Below are 18,278 nucleotides of genomic sequence, written 5' to 3' on the forward strand. Positions count from 1 at the left end.
AAGAGTGACTGTCCTTGACTGATGAGTGGATGAGGATGAGAAAAGGAGTCTGGGCTGAAATCCATGTCCCTTATGTAGTTTTCTGTAAAAGTAATCACCGAGGGGCATCGTGGGGTGAGCCAAGGGCTAGACAGGAACAGACCTGCAAGGCCATGGACTAGCCCTTGGTGGCTTTTCTAACGAAAGCCACAAGGTCCATGATCAGCAAGGTACCAAAAGGAGATTAGAGACAAGACAACCCAATATAGAGACCATATTTGTGAGAGGTGTCATCTCCGGTCTGTTTAGGGGGGTTCATGCGAGTAAAACTAATATGATTGGTGAGAGTGGGAATTATCGGGGACGTGGACCATGCATAGTCATTAGCGTAAACGCATACTCCGACGCAAACAGACGCAGCTTATGCACGAGCCCGAGTCCGATTATCCGAAATCTAGCGTTCTCTTAGCTTTGCTAGGATTGTCGAGGATCCTCGCTGTCGATGTGGATGGCAGGAACACCAGCCCTAGAGGCAACTTGACCACGTGCGGCGGGATGAAAGGTTGCAGATCTCATGCAAGGGCGATATCCAGGGGGGATCACTTTTCATCTGCTCCCTTTTCATCTGCTCCTGCAGGAAGCGCGAATAAGGCAGAAGGTATCGATTGGTGATTGGGCTACTCCAAGTTGACAGGTCAGACGCAAGGAATATTCAATATAAAGAGACGTAGGTGGACCCCTCGGTTGGAAGAGAACAAGGACATTATCCTGTCAACTGGAAAATTGAAAGTAAAATGAAACACAAAGTTGGGAAATTGAACATCACTTAGTATCAAAACAAATTCTGCATTGCAACATATTCAGGATATCTCGTCAAGTCATAAATGATCACCATATTTAGGAAAGAAGAACGGGGCCCGGTGTTATGCACACCAAGAGCAAGTCATGAAAAAAAATTGTATCAAGAAAAAAGCAACAAGAATCACGAATACGGAGTACATGTAAGTCACAGCGCGCCAAATACCGACATGTCACATAATAATCAAACGCTAGCGGGGTGCAGAAATTGCAGGTCTCAAAGTTCATTGCAGTTGGTTATTCCAAAAGCTGTACCGAAATTGGTTGATTTTTTGAACTTGATTTCAGGTTCTTGTTCACCCTGGTTAGGCACTTCAGGTTCTGTTTCATTTGGGTCTGTACTTTCTCCTGAAGTAGACAGAATTCGCCTGGCTTGGTCTAGAAGTTTCTGATCCAGCTCATTTAGGAAGCTATTATCATGTTCCTCGTCGTTTGTGAGACCTAACGGCCCCTTCAGGGCAGGATCTTCAGGTACATCGGGGAAATAAGACTCCGCTTTTTCCGTGGGGAGACGCACTTCGGTCTGGACAGGTGCCAAGGGGACCTCTTCCTGGGACTCAGGTTCGGGGAAAGGAGTAGCATCCTGTGTGGATCTGAAACTCCCATCAGCCTCGATGATTGCCATGGGAGTGTGTCCAGCATTTCGCACGAGGTTCTCATTGGGTGGTCCGAGTTCTGACAGCTTTAATTTGAGACTGTTTCGGTGTTCCTTCTCAGGCCTTGCAGGTTCCGAAGGGGCATCGAGAGGGGAGGTCTCCAGGGGTGTCGGTGGGGTGATAACCCGAGCAACGACCCCGGGGGGTAATGCAGTAGACTTGAGCGTAATACCATCTAGTCTACTGTCGAGTTTCTCGATCGGCACTGGTACACTAACAGTGGCCCCCGAAGCATCTGCGGGTTGTGACTGAGGCGATAAGGCTGCATCCAGGGACGGAGGTTTATTATCACCCCCTTCAGTGATTGACGACAGGTATGTATTGTCGGGGATATCTTCATCTCGGAAGACCCTTGTTGGTCGACCACCCGGGCTTGTTCCTTCCCACACCTGGGCCAAGTGTATCGCGTTATCACCAGATCCTTGGTATTTCGGCGTTCCAAATCCCAGTCCAGGAGCGTGGTGTCCATTCAAGTGTGTTTTTTGTGACCTCAGTAGCGATTCCAACTCAGAAATTTTGGTCCTGAGAATTGACCGCTCTTCCTGCCAAAGCTGTCTTTCTTGGGCAAAAAGCGTCCTTTCCGTCTCGAAGTGCTTTCGTTGTTTCTCTAATAGCTCTCGCGATTTACCAATGTAAGAAGTAGCTAAGGAGGCAACTGCTTGAGAAAAAGGCACTGGGTCGTATCTGGAGTTTGCTGAGGGGTTGCTGCCCGAGACCGATTGAGCTCGGCGCTGCGGTGTTGCTGTAGGCGAGAACCGAACTTCTTTGTAGACACAACCATGACCATCTCGGTCCTCCTCACTCGGTGATTTCATGTTGATTGAGGGACTCATTTCTTCGTAGGTAGTTTTACTTTGTAGGAGGTTTAAAGATCGAAACGAGCGGGTTCGGAGGTCTTGTGATGTGACAGAGGGGTGTGGATCTCTCTAGTTTTCGAGGGATCTATCGTCTTACCCAAAAAGAAAAACGGTAAATAATGAATGGCCAGCACAGTTTTCGCGCTATAACCGAGCAGTTTAGCTAGTTTGCTGCTCGTCACTGCAAAATGAGACCAGGCCACGAGGAGTGGGGTTCCGTGATAAGTGCCCAGTGGTTACTCGTACGGAGTCAACTTGCGCAGACTGCAAAGCTGCCGTGGGGCATGCGGGAGGGCGGTCAATCAACACTGGTATAGCCCTCGAGACTCAACATTTCACCATTTAAAGGGTGCCAACTCATGTAAAACCCCATTCAGGATCGTCAAATACGACCGGCATGAATGGAATATGCAGATCAAATGCGGGAACCACTTGGTCTGTCACAAGTGGTTGGAGGTTGTGATGGTTGGGCAGCAGGTACTCACCGAGTTTGTGATGATGGGAGGAATGTTCCTGTGAACCTTAGAACCAAAATACAATATATTGGGCCCGTGGAACCTTGGAACCAAAGGACTTTGCAATCTCCTCCAAGGAGGTAATCTTTGGTAAGGTTACAACACTTTAGAAGATGGAACCAAGTTCAAATGAGGGAATCCTGGTTTCAGCGACCATCAGGACTCTTTTAGATGATCATCTGAAATTCCCATGACGTCAAAGGGGGGGGATGAATGCGACCCCGTAAATCCCCGCGTTTCTCGGTCAGCTACGGATACTCGGGTTTCAAGTCGGGATCAACCTTGAAATTAGCACTTGAGATGAAAGATAATAATTTGAGCTTGAATATTGGATGAAAGTTAGCTTAAAGGTTCAAGTTTTGGTTAGTAATGCACATCATGATGTGGTGTTCGTTTCCTGGCATTGCCAGTGGCAGGTGATACGGGCTATGTATATATACTACTTTCTACTCTAGCACTCCAGGGCTTCGCACCCACATTCAAATTTGAATGGCCAAGTTCAAGTTTGAGTCACATGTGCACAGTTCCAATACTATTTCATCCTAACATTTGAAAATTTCAATTAATTAGTATAAATTGAATGGATTTCTTCAAGTGCTAATTGAACATTATACTAGTATCAACTTGAATGGATCATGATGTTTTGCAAAGTATGAAATATGCACTAACAGAGGGCTCGAAAAAGTTTCAGAATAATTTTGAATCATCAAACAAATACTGAAGAACTTGAATAATCGAAAATGAATCCAGCCAATCGTGAGTCGAAGGCGTCCAGGTCCAAAATTTTGAAGTCAAAGAACGGACAACACCCAAATGAGATAAGGATATACAGCGCTTGGGCCTCATTCAATGTTCTCATTGAACAGGAAGGATGCCCTGGTGCAAAAACGCATACAAATAGTCTTTCTTCAGCAAAGGAACTCCTTCCTTCCGTAAGATCGCATAAGTCGTCGATACGTGGAAAAAGATGTTGGGAATGATCATCGTAGTAGTGATCTCAGTTCCACTCTTGGTGAGCTCGACTAGGCCGAGCTTCATAGTGGTGATAACAGGGCCATTACGGTTAACAGTATCTTTGTCCGCTTCATCGAGAGCTGTCAGCAATCGTTGGATCAGGTCCTTGGCCCCAGCATAAGATGCGACTTCATCTTGTGAACCGACCGGCTCCCGTCCGGCGAGCATCTGTAGCATTCGCTCGACGAGGTGGGTGATGACGAAAAATTGGAATTTCAATGGGTTCATGGTTTCATGGATTCGAGCTTCAATGAGAGCGTCGGCATTGGGTTGCTGCTCTGCCATTTCTATCAGATGGAAAAGAGTGCGGAGAGCTCCTTGGGCGTGCACGATAGTCCCATCGTAGGCAGTGAAACTTGAACTCATGGTCGCGGAGTGTCACTTGATCCAAATCTATGTCGATAGTATGTAGTATGTCTCCAGTAGTAGGCAATGGAGGTGAGAAGTCGTCTGGGGAAATACTTTTACAGTAACCTTGCAACACCCCAGCAGGATCCCAGGTTGACTTTAACTGTCCACTAAGTTGGGGGTCCTTAAGCTATACTCTAATATTAATTCTAGGATTAGCCGTTTACCCCCGATGCTAATCAGGCGCCCGTACAATCCGAGTCTCATTTAAGAGTCTTGATAATGAGGTTCTGCTATTATTAATATTTCATAATCCCGAGTTCCAGTAGTATCAGTCTTGGAAGCCTAACAGGGATGCAGCTTGGTGAAATGCCGAATACCGATACCCCTGAAGAGCTGACAAACCTTGGGATGGAAACGTGCACGGTAGTTATTAGTTAACTAGTCACAATCAGACTGCTTATGCAACTAAATTTAAGTAACGTAATTCCCGGTTTCACGGATCACCCGGTCTCGTGGATCACCTCAAAACACCATACTAAACACGATTCTTCAGGTCATGACCTTTCAACAACAAGAATATATTTTTATTTGATTTTCAATCTACTATAAATCTCTAGTCAAAGAAGTAGAGTATTATAGCTGGCAGATTCAGGAAATGATTATTTACATACATTACCAAAAATACACTCTGGTCGAGCGATGAAGATATATGTATCTACATTATCATGCTCCAAAATATTTCTAGAACCTATAAAAATACCTAGTACAATACGTTAAACACCAAGGTACCTTAGGGCTATGTGACCTGCCTTGAATGTTGAAAATATGAAGTTATGAAAAATCGTGTTTAGTATGGTGTTTTGAGGTGATCCGCGAGACCCGTGAGACCGGGAATTACGTTAGCAGATTTTCAAGTTACTAGTTAACGTGATTCCCGGTTACCCGAGCGTCCCGGTTACTCGAGCGATGCTCCAAGAACTTCAAATTTCCTACTTTTTCAATCTCAAATTTCAACACCAAAACACAATTAAATAATTAAATAAGTTTAGTAGGACATTTAGAATAGGTATGTCCTTTAGTTCCACAACCAGAACAAGTGACCTGGCGCCGTATGATAGACACAGGGGGTAATGGAGGCTCTACCAGTGGCTCCGTAGCACCCTCCGTTGTAGATATATATTGCCTTCCACCATCTTTTTCTTCCACCACATTACACTCAATCTCTTTCAAACTTCGCAGACTGCCTTCATGCGAGATCTGCTTTTTACTAGCAGTCCTCTTGTTCACCTGCTTCTTATTGGCTGTCTCTAACTTGGCGCAACGATCTTGGATAAAGATGAGCTCATGAGCTAGTCGAATAGTCATATCATGCGACCGGTCAATAGCTCTTTTAAGCGGCGAGGTCATAGTCTCTGATGAAGGTTCAAGTCCTTTCTTGATCCTAGAATTCGTTTTTTGCAGTTTCGAGAGGCTCCAAAGTGTATCGAGATCACTAGTACTGCTAGAAGATCCTGGTCGTGGCTCAGGTGGTTGAGATGATGAAAATGATTCAAGCTGAATATTAAGCTTATCTAGTACATGATTAGCATCTAAAGGTACTAGACCAGCACCTCTAAAGCTATTCTGTATAGTCTGAGCTTTAAAAGCAGCTTCTCGGGCAATAGGATAGAGTTGAATAAAGTCATCTTTATCAATAGAATTAATACCAAGACGCATCTCTTCCATAACAAGCCCTCCATACACCTTTTTCAAGACTGCAAAACACCCAACATCAAGAGGCTGTAATAAGTGAGATGCATGAGCAGGCATACAAAGAGAGATAACATTATTCTCTTTACAAATTTTATCAAATTCAGGTGTCAAGTGTGATGAGTGTCCATCTAGAATTAGCAACACATATTTCCCTTTCCGTATAGGAAGATAAGGTAAAAAATGCTTTTGTAGCCAATCAACACCAATCTCATCACTTGTCCATCCATTAGGACTTTTGTTCACACCCCAAAGTGGTGGCTTTTGAAACCAGCGCTCCAAAAAGACCTTTCCTTTGAAAATGATATATGGTGGAAGCACAACACCATTAGCACCGATACACTCAATAGCAGTGACCCATTCTCGATTCCCAGGTTGTAAGACACCTCTTTTGCCATGATATTCCGCAGAAGTGATAATTCTTTGAGTTGAATTGATTCCCATAGCAAATCCAGACTCGTCAAAGTTGTAGATATCATCAGATGTGATACCGTATTTTTTGATAGTATTTTCAACAAGTTTAAACCAGGATAGAATGACTTCAGGATCCTCGGAAAGAGCTCTCTCATAATTATACTTACGAGAGAGACAAGAGGAAAGGGACTGGTGTCTTTTGACAAATTCTGTGGTCCAGTTCTTGCCAACTTTCGGAGGGGGGTCAGAAGGTGTCAATCCACGCGATCGGAGTAGTAAGTTGGCCATATCTCTCAACATAGCATGTGTGAGAGCTGCTCCTCGAGAATCCATAGAGAGTAGCCATTTTTCCATAGACTTCTCTTCTAAAAGAGTAAATTTATGGCGAGGATGGCGAATTACATCCCAAAATTCTCGCCCATTGATCCGGTGCTTCAAGGTTGAGACTGGGACGCTAAAAGCGCGTGCTGCAGCAGCAGCCGAGGGATATTGACCATCCTTTATAGCTTTAATAGCTAATAATAGGGGTCCCTCTTGCTATACTAATTTTTGAGATCTTTGAGAGCGAATTGGTGGCATGATTAATGTTTAAAAAACTTAGGTTGCTACAGATGTGATTTTGTTTGATGTGTCGCTCGGGTTACCGGGACGCTCGGGTAACCGGGAATCACGTTAATAGATAACTCCTATATACTCTGTAAATTTGTCTTATAAAATCTGCAGATGGAGGCTGTTATGCGAGATGTAAGGGCTGGGAGATTGAGGCTTCATCATTAGATCGCTTCAAAATCGTATATGTGCAGACTGTCAATATTTGAAATGCAAAGATTCCAATAAACCTTCACAGAACTTGAAATTGGCAAAACCTTGAAACAAATCTAGTCAAGGCCAAGATCCCCTAATTCGCCGCTTGGTGCTTTCAAGTTGTACGACTCATGCCAAGATTGGAATGATGTTACAAGTCATATGGAGACTATCATCTACAGGGCTGGGCGGCTGGGCATGCGCATATGCAAAAGTGCACAGAGAACTTGAATATTGGAATCTATATGATTCCAAAGCTGGTATTTGACACACAATGCCAGGTGCATCCATGAATGTGGTGAGACATTTTTAACCTAAACATTACTAGCAACTAGTACTAGTAGTATGGTCAAGCTCAAGTTAAAGCTGGATTGCCAGTGATACTAATAGTACGACGTGAATGTAACGAGACTTCATATATCTCAGATTCTTATCAGCAATTGATACTAGTAGTAAAAAATGCGATAAAACCTTGAAGTTGAAAGTAAATCCCTCAATCAGCACCGGAATATCCCAAAATGCTAACAGTGTTTCTGCAACTCAAACTCGGAGTCTTCCACTCTACTTAAATTTCAAGTTGAAGATATAGAGTTGTGAGGCTCTTTCAAGGTTAAGTCAGAACCTTGGAATAATTCAGGGCTCGGACTAGAGAAAAATCCTGGCACCTTCTGTTTTTAAGCCAACAAGATGCAAATTTAATTGGAAAGCACGAGGGAGACAGGTACCCTGGTCTATAACCATCGAAAACCTTGGAAGGTAACTCCTTTAAATGTCGTCTGCGATGAGCTGACTGGGCCCAGCAAGATGAATCCTTCATCCAGCCGCCCAGATCCCAATAGCGAAACCATCCCAACAGCCTTGGAGCCCGGTGAGACAACCCCTCTCCTTCCTAAAGACTTCCAAGATCGACAGTCAAACGTCCTTCCCCGAAAGAGACTCTTGGTCGTCATCCCGGCCTTATCTCTAGTGCATTTTACCTCCTTCATCGACCAAACTGCCATTTCAACCACCTTGCCATCCATCGCAGCAGCCCTAAATGCAGGGTCTTCTATTTCCTGGGTCGGAACGAGCTTCTTGACGACGAGCACGAGTATACAGCTGATCAACGGTCGCTTGTCGGATATCCTTGGGCGAAAAACATGTCTGATTACAGCTCTCACTATCATGGGCGTTGGAAACCTTCTCTCTGGTTTTTCTCAGAATGCCGGACAACTATACGCAGCGCGAGCGTTGAGCGGGTTTGGAGCGGGTGCGCTGAACGCGCTTGTTCAGATTACCATCTCAGATATCACGCGACTTGATCAACGAGGCTATTATTTTGGGATGCTAGGTGTGGCGGTCGCGTTGGGGAATGGACTTGGACCTGTGATTGGGGGTCTGTTCACTGAGCGGATAACCTGGCGATGGGCTTTTTGGTTCATATGTCCCCTAACAGTGTCAGCGGTGGGCCTGTTGGCTATTGTTTTGCCAGCAGTGGCAACTGCAGATAATATTGGACACAAACTCAAGATGCTTGATTGGCTTGGGGTGCTGACAAGCATGGTTGCCGTGATCTTGATACAGGTGAAGTTGCACCGATTACCCAAGAGCGAGTTGCATAGTATACTGACATCAAGCTGCGTACAGATTCCCATATCGCAAGGAGGGTCAGCTCTGCCGTGGAACTCACCACTAATTATTGGCATGTTGATATGCGGTGTTCTTCTGTTCCTTGCCTTCCTGATAATCGAATGGCGTCTAGTTGAACTACCCATTCTTCCAAGTAGGTCAGATATCGTCAATATTGGCTACTTGCATCCATTTCTAACTACGGATTTCCGGCTTAGTGCGATTGTTTCAGTATAATCGATCGACGAATATACTACTCGCAATAAACATATTCATTGGTTGGGTATTTTGGGGAAACTTGTTCTATCTGCCCTTGTACTTCCAAATAGTGCGTGGTCTGAGTCCATCAGCAGCAGGGGCGCTTATCCTTCCGATGGTGATTGCTCACGGTGCGACATCAGGACTCAGTGGTGCCGTGATGTCTCTGGCAGGCTTTTATAAGCCTGTAATCAGCATCGGAGCAGCTTCGTGGGCAATAGGTGCCATTCTCAAATCAACCTATGGGCAGACGACACCATTCTGTCTCTTCATCATAACGGGCATTCTGGAAGGTATAGGCGTTGGATGTGGGCTGCAGCCAGGTAGCTCGAGTATTCCTTGTCCAAAATAGCTTCAACTAACATCATGCAGTACTCGTTGGTCTTCTTGCAGGGACCGATAATGTTGATCGCGCAGTCATTACTGGCCTGCGGAACTTCATCCGGGATATGGGTGGCTCTATTGGGATCACAGGTGAGTCTGGGTTTCCCCTTTTTGGGTATTTAACGTATCTTTTCTGACATGAAAGCAGTCTCTGGAGCAATATTGAACAATATTTTGCAAGCTGGTCTCAAGGAAAGGTTCAGTCCTGAGATTATCTCGCGGCTGACCTCGTCAGCCTTGTCTTTACCAGACCTCGAACTCTCGGACGAAGACAAAAGACTTGTTCTGGCTGTATATGCTCGTGGTTTAAATATCGTGTTTATTTCGTTTAGTATACTGACTGTCATTATGTTCATGGCGTCTCTTGGTTTGCGTGACTATGGCCTCGGCCAAAAAGTGCAATTGTCACAAGGAGAAGTACACAGTGGTCAAGTGGTTGATATTGATAGGCCGCTTGGCGATGGCTTGAATGAGCAGGATGGGGAGGACAGGGATGATACTTAGCTGTAGTTTGAACAAATTTTATCATCTGCACTGGGCACAGTTTTATAATCCATGTCGTCTGATAATTAAACCATAACTCGATATAAATTTCTATTCTACCGTACTCATTCATGTAGATTAACGCAATCAATTCAACTCGCTATACAGAAATTTTATTCTAAGTACGGTAATCACCGTTAATAGTCACATACTCGTGACTGAAGTCGCAGAACCAGTAAACAGCATCCTCTCCACCGCATCCAGCAGCGCCCTTCTCACCACCACCAAGATCAACCTCGATCTCCAAATCCTCATTCTGTAGAATGGCACTAGCACGCTCCTCATCAACAGTCTCAGGCTCACCGTTAACCAGAAGCTTCAGGATAGGGCTACCATCCACAGGACGGAAGCTCACAGAGGTACGCTCGGGAACAACAACACCCTCGGCAACACCCTGAGTGTAACCGACAGCACAGAGGATACGACCCCAGTTAGCATCGCGGCCGTACAGCGCAGTCTTAACAAGAGGAGAGCGAGCAATAGTGGAGGCGATCTGACGAGCAGATTCATAGTCAGACGAGTTGCGCACGCGAACAGTAACGAACTTGGTAGCACCCTCGCCGTCACGGACAACAAGCTGGGAAAGCTGCTGGGCGAAATCGGTAAAGACGGCCTGCAGAGCCTGGTAGTCAGCGCTAGCCTCGGAGGCGGAAGAGGGTGCGCGGACGGTCTCGCCGCCAGCGGCACCGTTAGCGAGAACGGCAATGGTGTCGTTGGTGCTGGTGTCACCATCGATGGAGATCGAGTTGAAGGAGCGGGAGATAGAGTGCTTGAGAATGGATTGCAGGGCTGCGGGCTCGACGGCGGCATCGGTGCAGAGAACACCCAGCAGGGTTGCCATGTTGGGGTGGATCATGCCGGCGCCCTTGGTAATACCTGCCAGACGGTAGGTGCGACCAGGGGATGAGGGGAGAGTAAATTCACGGGACATAAGCTTGGGGAATGTGTCGGTTGTGCAGATGGCGCGGGCAGTAGTCAACCAGGCATCGTGCGATGAAGCGAGGTTGGCATGGGCAGTTGGGATGCGGTCAAGGATCTTGCTGATGGGCAATCTATAACAATATGAGAGGCTGGTCCATGGGATATTTTATGCAATTGAGGAGCCATTTGAACTCACCGCTGACCGATCACACCAGTACTCATTACCAAAGAGCTATCCTTCTCGGCGCTATTGCACTCGTCCACTGTTCGGCCCATGCTTACCGCATCCTCGAGACCACCCTTTCCTGTGACCGCATTGGCACATCCAGCATTGATAACCACAGAGCGGATACCCTCTCCCTTTCGGCTCTTCAATGTCTGTCGACTAACCTGCACTGGGGCAGCTTGAAACTTGTTCGTAGTGAAGACAGCGGCGGCGGAGCAAGGTGTTTCGGAGGCAATCAAGGCCAGGTCGGGGAATCGAGTGTTGGAAGCCTTGACACCGACATGGGTACCGGAGACCAGGAAACCTTGAGGGTAAGTGCCTGATATAGGAATGTAGCGCTGCTTGGAGGCCGGAATGGCCATATCCAATGGTGCGGAGTAAGACCGAACCTGGCCCTTCATCATGCGGGCAAAGGAGTTAACCGCCATTGTGGCGGGTTGGCTGTTGGCAACCATGTGGAAAGTGTCCCAATGTCTAGTCAGGTTCACAAAATTACGGTCAGCTCTGAGCCTCTGACTATTTAAAGATGGGTTTGCGATGAGCCAGAGCTCGGTGACTCAAATAACCTACTGTGGGAACCTCGAAAAGCTACCCGTAGCTCCGAGACCGGGAAGCAACTGCGCGGTATGAGCCCACTACTACTCGAAAGCGATAAGAGATTGCACGCAAAATATCAGACTTGACGAGAGAGCAATTGGGGTGAATTGAGTAAATTGGAAGAGGATAGAGAAGATCTACACTGGGAGATTCTTGAGGCACTCACATGACCTGAATCAACCTTTTACATTGGACCAAAACCATGGATTTGATACGTTTAAATATGAATAGGCATTGGCTATCAGAAAGGGCAGATACATTTTGTCTATTTAATTGACTCGTAATAAGATAGAAAAAAGAGCTCAAATTTTGATAGGCAATTGAGTCATGATTAAAATCCCTCGAACAACGCGCCCGAGGCGCTGTAGATAGCGCTAAAGACTAAAGGCGGAGTCGGAGAAAACCCGCGCGATTGGAGACACAACTTTGATCTCCACCTTAATCGTTCTTCAAGAACAAACCCCAAGTTCATTATTGTCACATTCCCCAATGTCGATCAACTGCCGCCACTCAACTAGTACGATTGCCCAGTGAGACAAGTCTTTGGGTCCAAGACAAGCCAATCCCTTGCATCGCGCCCCTGTAGCACATTCTCCGGATCTGATGGTATTGTTGATTCCTTCCTCCCCTTGGCCTTCCATCAAGAACTGCACTCTGACGTGTCCACCATGAAGCGTAAGCTCTCGGATTCCGGTCTGGAAAATGACCATCCAGCTGGCTCGAACCCGAAAAGGGCGCGCACCACGCAGGCAAAACCCAATGGCGCCCCGAACGGCCATGCGCCGAACCAGTCACCACCGAACGGCGATGTCACATACGAACTCCCTCCTAGTCAATCTACGCCTAAAAAGTCCAATGGAATTTCCGCACCCTCATTGAAAGAATCGGGGTTGAAGACACCCACCCATAAATCCAAGGCTCGAAATTTGTTCGCGACTCCAACAAAACCAAAGACTCCCTCTGCGGGTACTCCGTCTCGACTAAAGAAGGCCGATCAATCTGCGAAGAAGAAGAGTGCGAGGGTGCTGTTTGAACAGGATGAGGATGCCGAATGGGATGGTTCGGAGCAGCTGGCAGCAGAGATTCTACAGGACGACGAACCCGAGCCAGAGACAACAACTCAACCCATATTGGAAAGCGTGGAGGAGGGCGATGCGGAGAAAGGAAAGGCTAAAGATGCTAAAGCTCCTAAGCGTCGTGCTGGTCGACCAAAGGGTGCCAAAAATAAGCGATCACCGACACCAGAAGGCGAACTCCCTGCGCACGAACGTTATTTCTTCCAGAATCGTGCCGGCACCGGCAAGACCTCCAACACTACGCTGAACAAGGTTCCCTTGTTGACTCATGAGGAATATTTCGAGAAACTGGGCCAATACGTGGATCCTTGCAAAGAGGAGAAGGAATATCTCCTTTCATTGCATCACCGGTCATTCCAGCAATGGCAGTTCGAGTTTGAGGAGGACTACAATATTTGTTTGTTTGGATACGGATCGAAGCGAAAACTTGTACAAAATTTTGCAGACTGGCTGTATCACCATTCATCCACCGAAAATCCACCAATCATCATTGTCAATGGCTACACTCCCGGTATTTCGATTCGTTCGATCTTTGCTATGATTGCAACCGCTCTGCTGGGCGACGATCTGCCCTCCAAATTGGGTGCCCAGCCCACGGAAGTACTGGAACTGATTCAATCAGCACTCAATAATCGACCTATTGAGGAAGGCCCGATTACAGTGCTCATCAACTCGGTTGACGCTCCGCCTCTGCGTCGTGCAGCTAACCAGGCTCTTCTCGCCCGTCTTGCTGCAACCCCTCGTATCCGTCTTCTTGTCACTGCTGACACACCCAATTTCACCGTGATGTGGGATATCAGTTTACGTGATCAGTTCAATCTGGTCTTCCACGACGGCACTACATTTACTCCATTTGCTGTCGAAGCGGATGTCGTGGAAGAAGTAAACTCTTTGCTAGGTCGGAAGGGCCAACGTGCCGGCGGCAAAGATGGTGTTGGTTTCGTCTTGAAAAGTCTACCGGAGAACGCTCGTAACCTGTACCGCCTTTTGCTGACGGAGGTTATCACCATTATGGATGATGGTCACCAGTCCGATGACGAGGGCGCAGATGGAAACAAGTCTGCCGAGGAGCATGGTATCGAATTCCGCTTGCTTTACCAGAAAGCAACAGAGGAATTCATTGCATCGTCCGAGATGATGTTCCGTACTTTGTTGAAGGAGTTCCACGATCACCAGATGATCACCTCGCGTATGGATCCCAGTGGAATGGAGATTCTGGGAGTACCATTATCTCGTGATGAGATGGAGGGCGTGTTGGAGGATCTGGTGCTTGGATAAGATCCCCTTTCCTGGTGTTGTATGGAATAGATCGAAGATGTCATGATACCCCTGTATGAAATAGACCATGTACCAACATGCATTTCAGAAATTCATTATCTTATACTGTAGATGTGACTATCTTTGAGATGCCGCCTGATTCGAATCACAACCCGAGAACTACTAGTAGAACCATATGACTGTGTAATAGGTTGCTCAACTTGATTTTGCCTAATATGAGCCGCTGTGTAAGAGTTTCCTTAGACTCCTGCGGTCTTGCGAGGAGCTTCCAAATTTGATGATGGTCAATGCCTAGTATAGTATGTAATCAAGATTTGGACTGCCCAGGCGGTTTGTCTTTTTATCTAAATGCTGGTGTAGTCAACTGGTCTTGTAGACATAAAGCGCCTGAACCAAATCTATATGTACACAATTCAATGTTGGGGTTCAGTCGTTCTAAAACTGTCCAAATGCCGCCAGCGCCATCATGGCTCCAAAGCTGATCTTGAAGGGCCGGTGTGAGGATAATGCGCGTTGCACATCCACATTCTTCACATACTTTTGAAGACGTTCAAGCGGAAGAATATTATACCCCTTAGAAGCGGCCCACTGAGGATCAAAGTTAGCATGTTCGTATATAATGAATATAAGCTCACAAGAATCAGATGTACAGCAATGGAACTCATTTGCAATACATGGGATATAGATACTCACCTCAATTAAAACAACACCCATACCCAGAACAACAACCAGGACCCGAGAGAAAGCCCTGAGTCCAACACCCGCCACCAATCCAAGCACACTTCCCAAGCTTACTTGTCGCAGATTCTCAGGACAAAGCAACGCAGCCTTAGCCTGGGCAGCGATACCAGTACGACCCTGCTTCTGAAGTAGAGGATCTTCAGGTTTGACCGCCCAGCCGGAATCCGCATTGCCCTGCGACTCGGGACGGTAATAAGGAGCACTGTATTGGCATTGCATTGGAGCTGCGCGGAAGGGGGAGAGGGGGTGGAGGGTTGCTGCGGAGAGACCGAGGCCGACACCTAGGCCGAGACGGAGGATTGGAGGGGAGAAGAGTTGGAAGGCCATTGTGGTTTATGTGGAGGATGGAGATGGATTGGAGAGGGGAGAGTGAGGATGAGGCTCAATGCCGAGGTTGAAGGGAGCTTAAGTGTTTCAATGTTAGTAAGAAGTAAGTTGGAGTAATAGTTGAGATGATCACGGAGTTGTTGTTGGTCCGAGTAGATACCGAATGATGTCATCCATGGTCACCCTGGGCAGGTGCTCGCGGGACGCCAGGGGATTGGTTAAACAGTAGTACATTTTTAATTGGAGGAATTAATATGAATGTGGTATCAATTGATGTCAATAGAATGAACTACATAGTAATATAGATCTATTTCATTTAAAAGAAGCGTAGTGGTAGGTTTGAAGCTATAACATTCGGATTCCGAACCTTGGAACTTGGCGGAGACTACACATGTGCAGGTCCACTTCTATACAAAATATCAATCAGTTTGAAAGCTCTTGCTCACTTGAATCTATATCTAACTATAACAATGCAAAAATGCAAGTCATAATACGTTACATACTGCTCCTGGGCAGGCAATCAAGATCAAAATAAGTCCTGACATCTGGATTGTTCCAGGACCATTTATTTTACAGACTCTGCCCAAGAAACCCATCGACGCACACATTCATCAACAGTTTGCAGTGCCTCTTTCGCTGCTTCAACCTCAAACCACTCTCGATGCTCCTTCCCACATTCTGGACACTTCCCCAAGTCATGTATCCGTATTTCCCCCAACTCAAGGTGAATCAGCCGTTCCACGCGATGCACATGCGGTACTTTCCGACCTGGTACCATAGCTGTAGCCGGTGATGAAGAAGTGTATGAAGATGCATCATGTGTATAAGGGTAGTAGCGGATCAAAGTAAGATCGTACGAGCATTGTCGCGTCCATTCATTCATCCTTCTATGCACATTATTTGTGCGACCAATTTTCAATCGGAGTGTCCCCGGCGTCGTTGATGTCGGGTTTGAGGTTAGAGCGTTAAGATCACGCGCGGCATTGATAGCATCGCTGATACTGCGAGGCTGAGATGGAGGTCGGAAATTACTGTTGCCCGATGGTGCTGATGGGAGTAGCGAAGATGCAATGTCTCTCGGTAGTGGATCTTGTGTAGCGCTGCGTGTTGCTGAGGTTTGCGGTGTCAACCAGAACATATAAATATATCCGTCGTCATCGGCATCGGAGATAGGCTTTGCTAGTTCAGTAAGAAGCACAGATGTTGTTTTCGGAGACAGTGTCGAGGGAATCCACGATAGCAGGGACTTGGTTTGTGACGACGATGAAGATTGGCGTATATTTGGGACAGGAGGCTTCAAAGCTGTCTGTGAAGCCGAGGAGACACTTTCATACTGTGGACGCTGTACATTTTGGTTTGAATTTTGCGTAGATGGTCTTGTACTTTGCGATGGCCGAGTTTGCATGGGTTTTTGTACCGGTCTAGCTGGGCGACGGTCCTCTTCGTCCTCAGCGATAGTGAAACAGCAAAAAGTTTGCTTTGGGCGTGGCTTGCGTCCATTTGGAGCCGGTTTTTCATCTTTGATTTCGAGAACACCGAGTCGATCCATTAGTGTGTCGATGCTGGACTTCCGATTCGGCTTGGCCGATATAGTAGTTGGAGCGCTGCTCGGTGTTGACGAAACAGCTTGGTCCTTATGCTGCCAGCAGTATAAAGAGGCCAAATCTGGCACACCGGCCTGCTGATTACTCTTTCGAGGAGTTGATGCTGGACTCGGGGTTTCAGAAGGCGCCAAGGAGCGGCGACAAGGCCGGCCTTGGCCAGTAATGCCTCTACATGTGGTTGCTGGATTTCTGGAATCCGAGCGAGCAAGCAAAAATTCTGGGGTATTATAAATTTGCGGCATTAGTTTGTCAGAGAGAAATTCAACCCCGTATAATCAGATGGGCATAGAGTGGATCTTATGGAGGATGCAAAAATTTCAGCCTCGGGCAGAAATAGTGCACGGTCATGATGCCGTTGCGGTGAGGAGCAAGAATGTAGCGCGGCTGCCTTCGAAATAACTCCACTTAGTCCCCATCGTGTAGGGGCGCGAAAGGGATGTTATTTTTATAATGCACCGCCTCGTGTGGCAGTGCGGTCGTACAAGATAACCTTGGAACGGCAGTTATTTAGGCTAATTGGGACCAAATTCCATGTAGAGTTGAGATCAATACGGAATTATATGTGTGAATTTTTAATCTTTCAATGGTGATTATCAATTTCAATTTAACTGAAATTTTATTTCTCGAGTTTTGACTTAGATCGATGGCCAAAAAATGAAGTTGTTGTTGAAACACTGATCTCGGAGTACTAGCCCATTGGTCTGATATAACCTGGAATCCTCCAATATTGTATAGTTCTAAAGTGACTCGAATAGTGCAATCAACTTAACTATTGAAAATTTAATCTTGTGCCAAAGCAAAATGGTCCTCGAAACTAGCTCTTGCTACTCCGTAGAATATAGGTGTTATTATGGAAGTATGTAGTAGACAGTAAGGACTAGGTTCATTTACTGAATGTCTTTGGAAATAGCCTAGATAAATTAGATATCAGTTGACCGGCAGCAAATGTGAACCTAATCTCAATGAGCCTCAATTTACTTATATTCATGTACCTAAATAGTAGCCTTCAATTGATCTTGCTACTATAACTCGCACGTGCATACTATATGTGCATTTGAGAGATACCGAGTCCGAGTCCCTCCACTATATTGGTCTGCGGCTTTTTGCATAATAAAAATTGATAATGGGCAATAATATTGAAACTGTAATTGGCGGGAGAGATGACCAGGATCCACCAGGATGAAGAAAGACACGGTTGAATCCATATGGCTTGAGAGAAGAGGCTCTAGGGTTGAGCTAGTGTGTTTGACCGGGCCGGTACTTGCACTGAAGCCAGAAGCTACTATGTACATTGTAACTTGAACTATGATTGTTCTGCAGCGCTATCCATGAGAACGTTGAAATTGAATAAAGATTAAGTTATAAACTTTTTCAAATATCAATATAAAATCTAATAATGCCAATGTCTAATGCAAACGTGACAATTCCCCCCCAAGTGGAGACTAAGCTAGACACCGTCGGTAACCCGGCGGTAACCGCCTTAAGCATCTCTTGTCTCTCCGGGCAGCCAGTAACATT

At 46.3% G+C, this 18,278-nt stretch overlaps 8 protein-coding genes across 8 annotated transcripts; 3 read left to right on the forward strand and 5 right to left on the reverse strand.

The window, feature by feature from the left end:
* Positions 1–1,054: 1,054 nt before the first annotated feature.
* N7483_000798 (uncharacterized protein) lies at positions 1,055–2,308 on the reverse strand (the record flags this gene model as incomplete). Its single annotated transcript, XM_057084236.1, has 1 exon — positions 1,055–2,308. One exon carries the CDS (start codon positions 2,306–2,308, stop codon positions 1,055–1,057), a length of 1,254 nt encoding a protein of 417 aa, XP_056950385.1.
* Positions 2,309–3,720: 1,412 nt separating this feature from the next.
* Positions 3,721–4,245, reverse strand: N7483_000799 (DUF1993 domain-containing protein; the record flags this gene model as incomplete). Its single annotated transcript, XM_057084237.1, has 1 exon — positions 3,721–4,245. One exon carries the CDS (start codon positions 4,243–4,245, stop codon positions 3,721–3,723), a length of 525 nt encoding a protein of 174 aa, XP_056950386.1.
* Positions 4,246–8,001: 3,756 nt separating this feature from the next.
* N7483_000800 (uncharacterized protein) lies at positions 8,002–9,042 on the forward strand (the record flags this gene model as incomplete). Its single annotated transcript, XM_057084238.1, has 1 exon — positions 8,002–9,042. One exon carries the CDS (start codon positions 8,002–8,004, stop codon positions 9,040–9,042), a length of 1,041 nt encoding a protein of 346 aa, XP_056950387.1.
* Positions 9,043–9,585: 543 nt separating this feature from the next.
* On the forward strand, positions 9,586–9,951 carry N7483_000801 (uncharacterized protein; the record flags this gene model as incomplete). The annotated part of the gene is made up of 1 exon (XM_057084239.1): positions 9,586–9,951. The coding sequence occupies one exon, from the start codon at positions 9,586–9,588 to the stop codon at positions 9,949–9,951; it is 366 nt and encodes a 121-aa protein (XP_056950388.1).
* A 157-nt stretch (positions 9,952–10,108) lies between these two features.
* On the reverse strand, positions 10,109–11,565 carry N7483_000802 (bifunctional ornithine acetyltransferase/N-acetylglutamate synthase; the record flags this gene model as incomplete). The annotated part of the gene is made up of 2 exons (XM_057084240.1): positions 10,109–11,042; positions 11,108–11,565. 2 exons carry the CDS (start codon positions 11,563–11,565, stop codon positions 10,109–10,111), a joined length of 1,392 nt encoding a protein of 463 aa, XP_056950389.1.
* An 837-nt stretch (positions 11,566–12,402) lies between these two features.
* Positions 12,403–14,088, forward strand: N7483_000803 (origin recognition complex subunit 2; the record flags this gene model as incomplete). The annotated part of the gene is made up of 1 exon (XM_057084241.1): positions 12,403–14,088. The coding sequence occupies one exon, from the start codon at positions 12,403–12,405 to the stop codon at positions 14,086–14,088; it is 1,686 nt and encodes a 561-aa protein (XP_056950390.1).
* Positions 14,089–14,523: 435 nt separating this feature from the next.
* On the reverse strand, positions 14,524–15,156 carry N7483_000804 (uncharacterized protein; the record flags this gene model as incomplete). Its single annotated transcript, XM_057084242.1, has 2 exons — positions 14,524–14,676; positions 14,782–15,156. 2 exons carry the CDS (start codon positions 15,154–15,156, stop codon positions 14,524–14,526), a joined length of 528 nt encoding a protein of 175 aa, XP_056950391.1.
* A 565-nt stretch (positions 15,157–15,721) lies between these two features.
* N7483_000805 (uncharacterized protein) lies at positions 15,722–17,002 on the reverse strand (the record flags this gene model as incomplete). Its single annotated transcript, XM_057084243.1, has 1 exon — positions 15,722–17,002. One exon carries the CDS (start codon positions 17,000–17,002, stop codon positions 15,722–15,724), a length of 1,281 nt encoding a protein of 426 aa, XP_056950392.1.
* Positions 17,003–18,278: the final 1,276 nt, after the last annotated feature.

Source organism: Penicillium malachiteum (genome assembly GCF_028827825.1).
Source record: "Penicillium malachiteum strain IBT 17515 chromosome Unknown utg000001l:1.0-8184562.0:1.0-8186909.0, whole genome shotgun sequence".
NCBI lineage: Eukaryota > Fungi > Ascomycota > Eurotiomycetes > Eurotiales > Aspergillaceae > Penicillium > Penicillium malachiteum.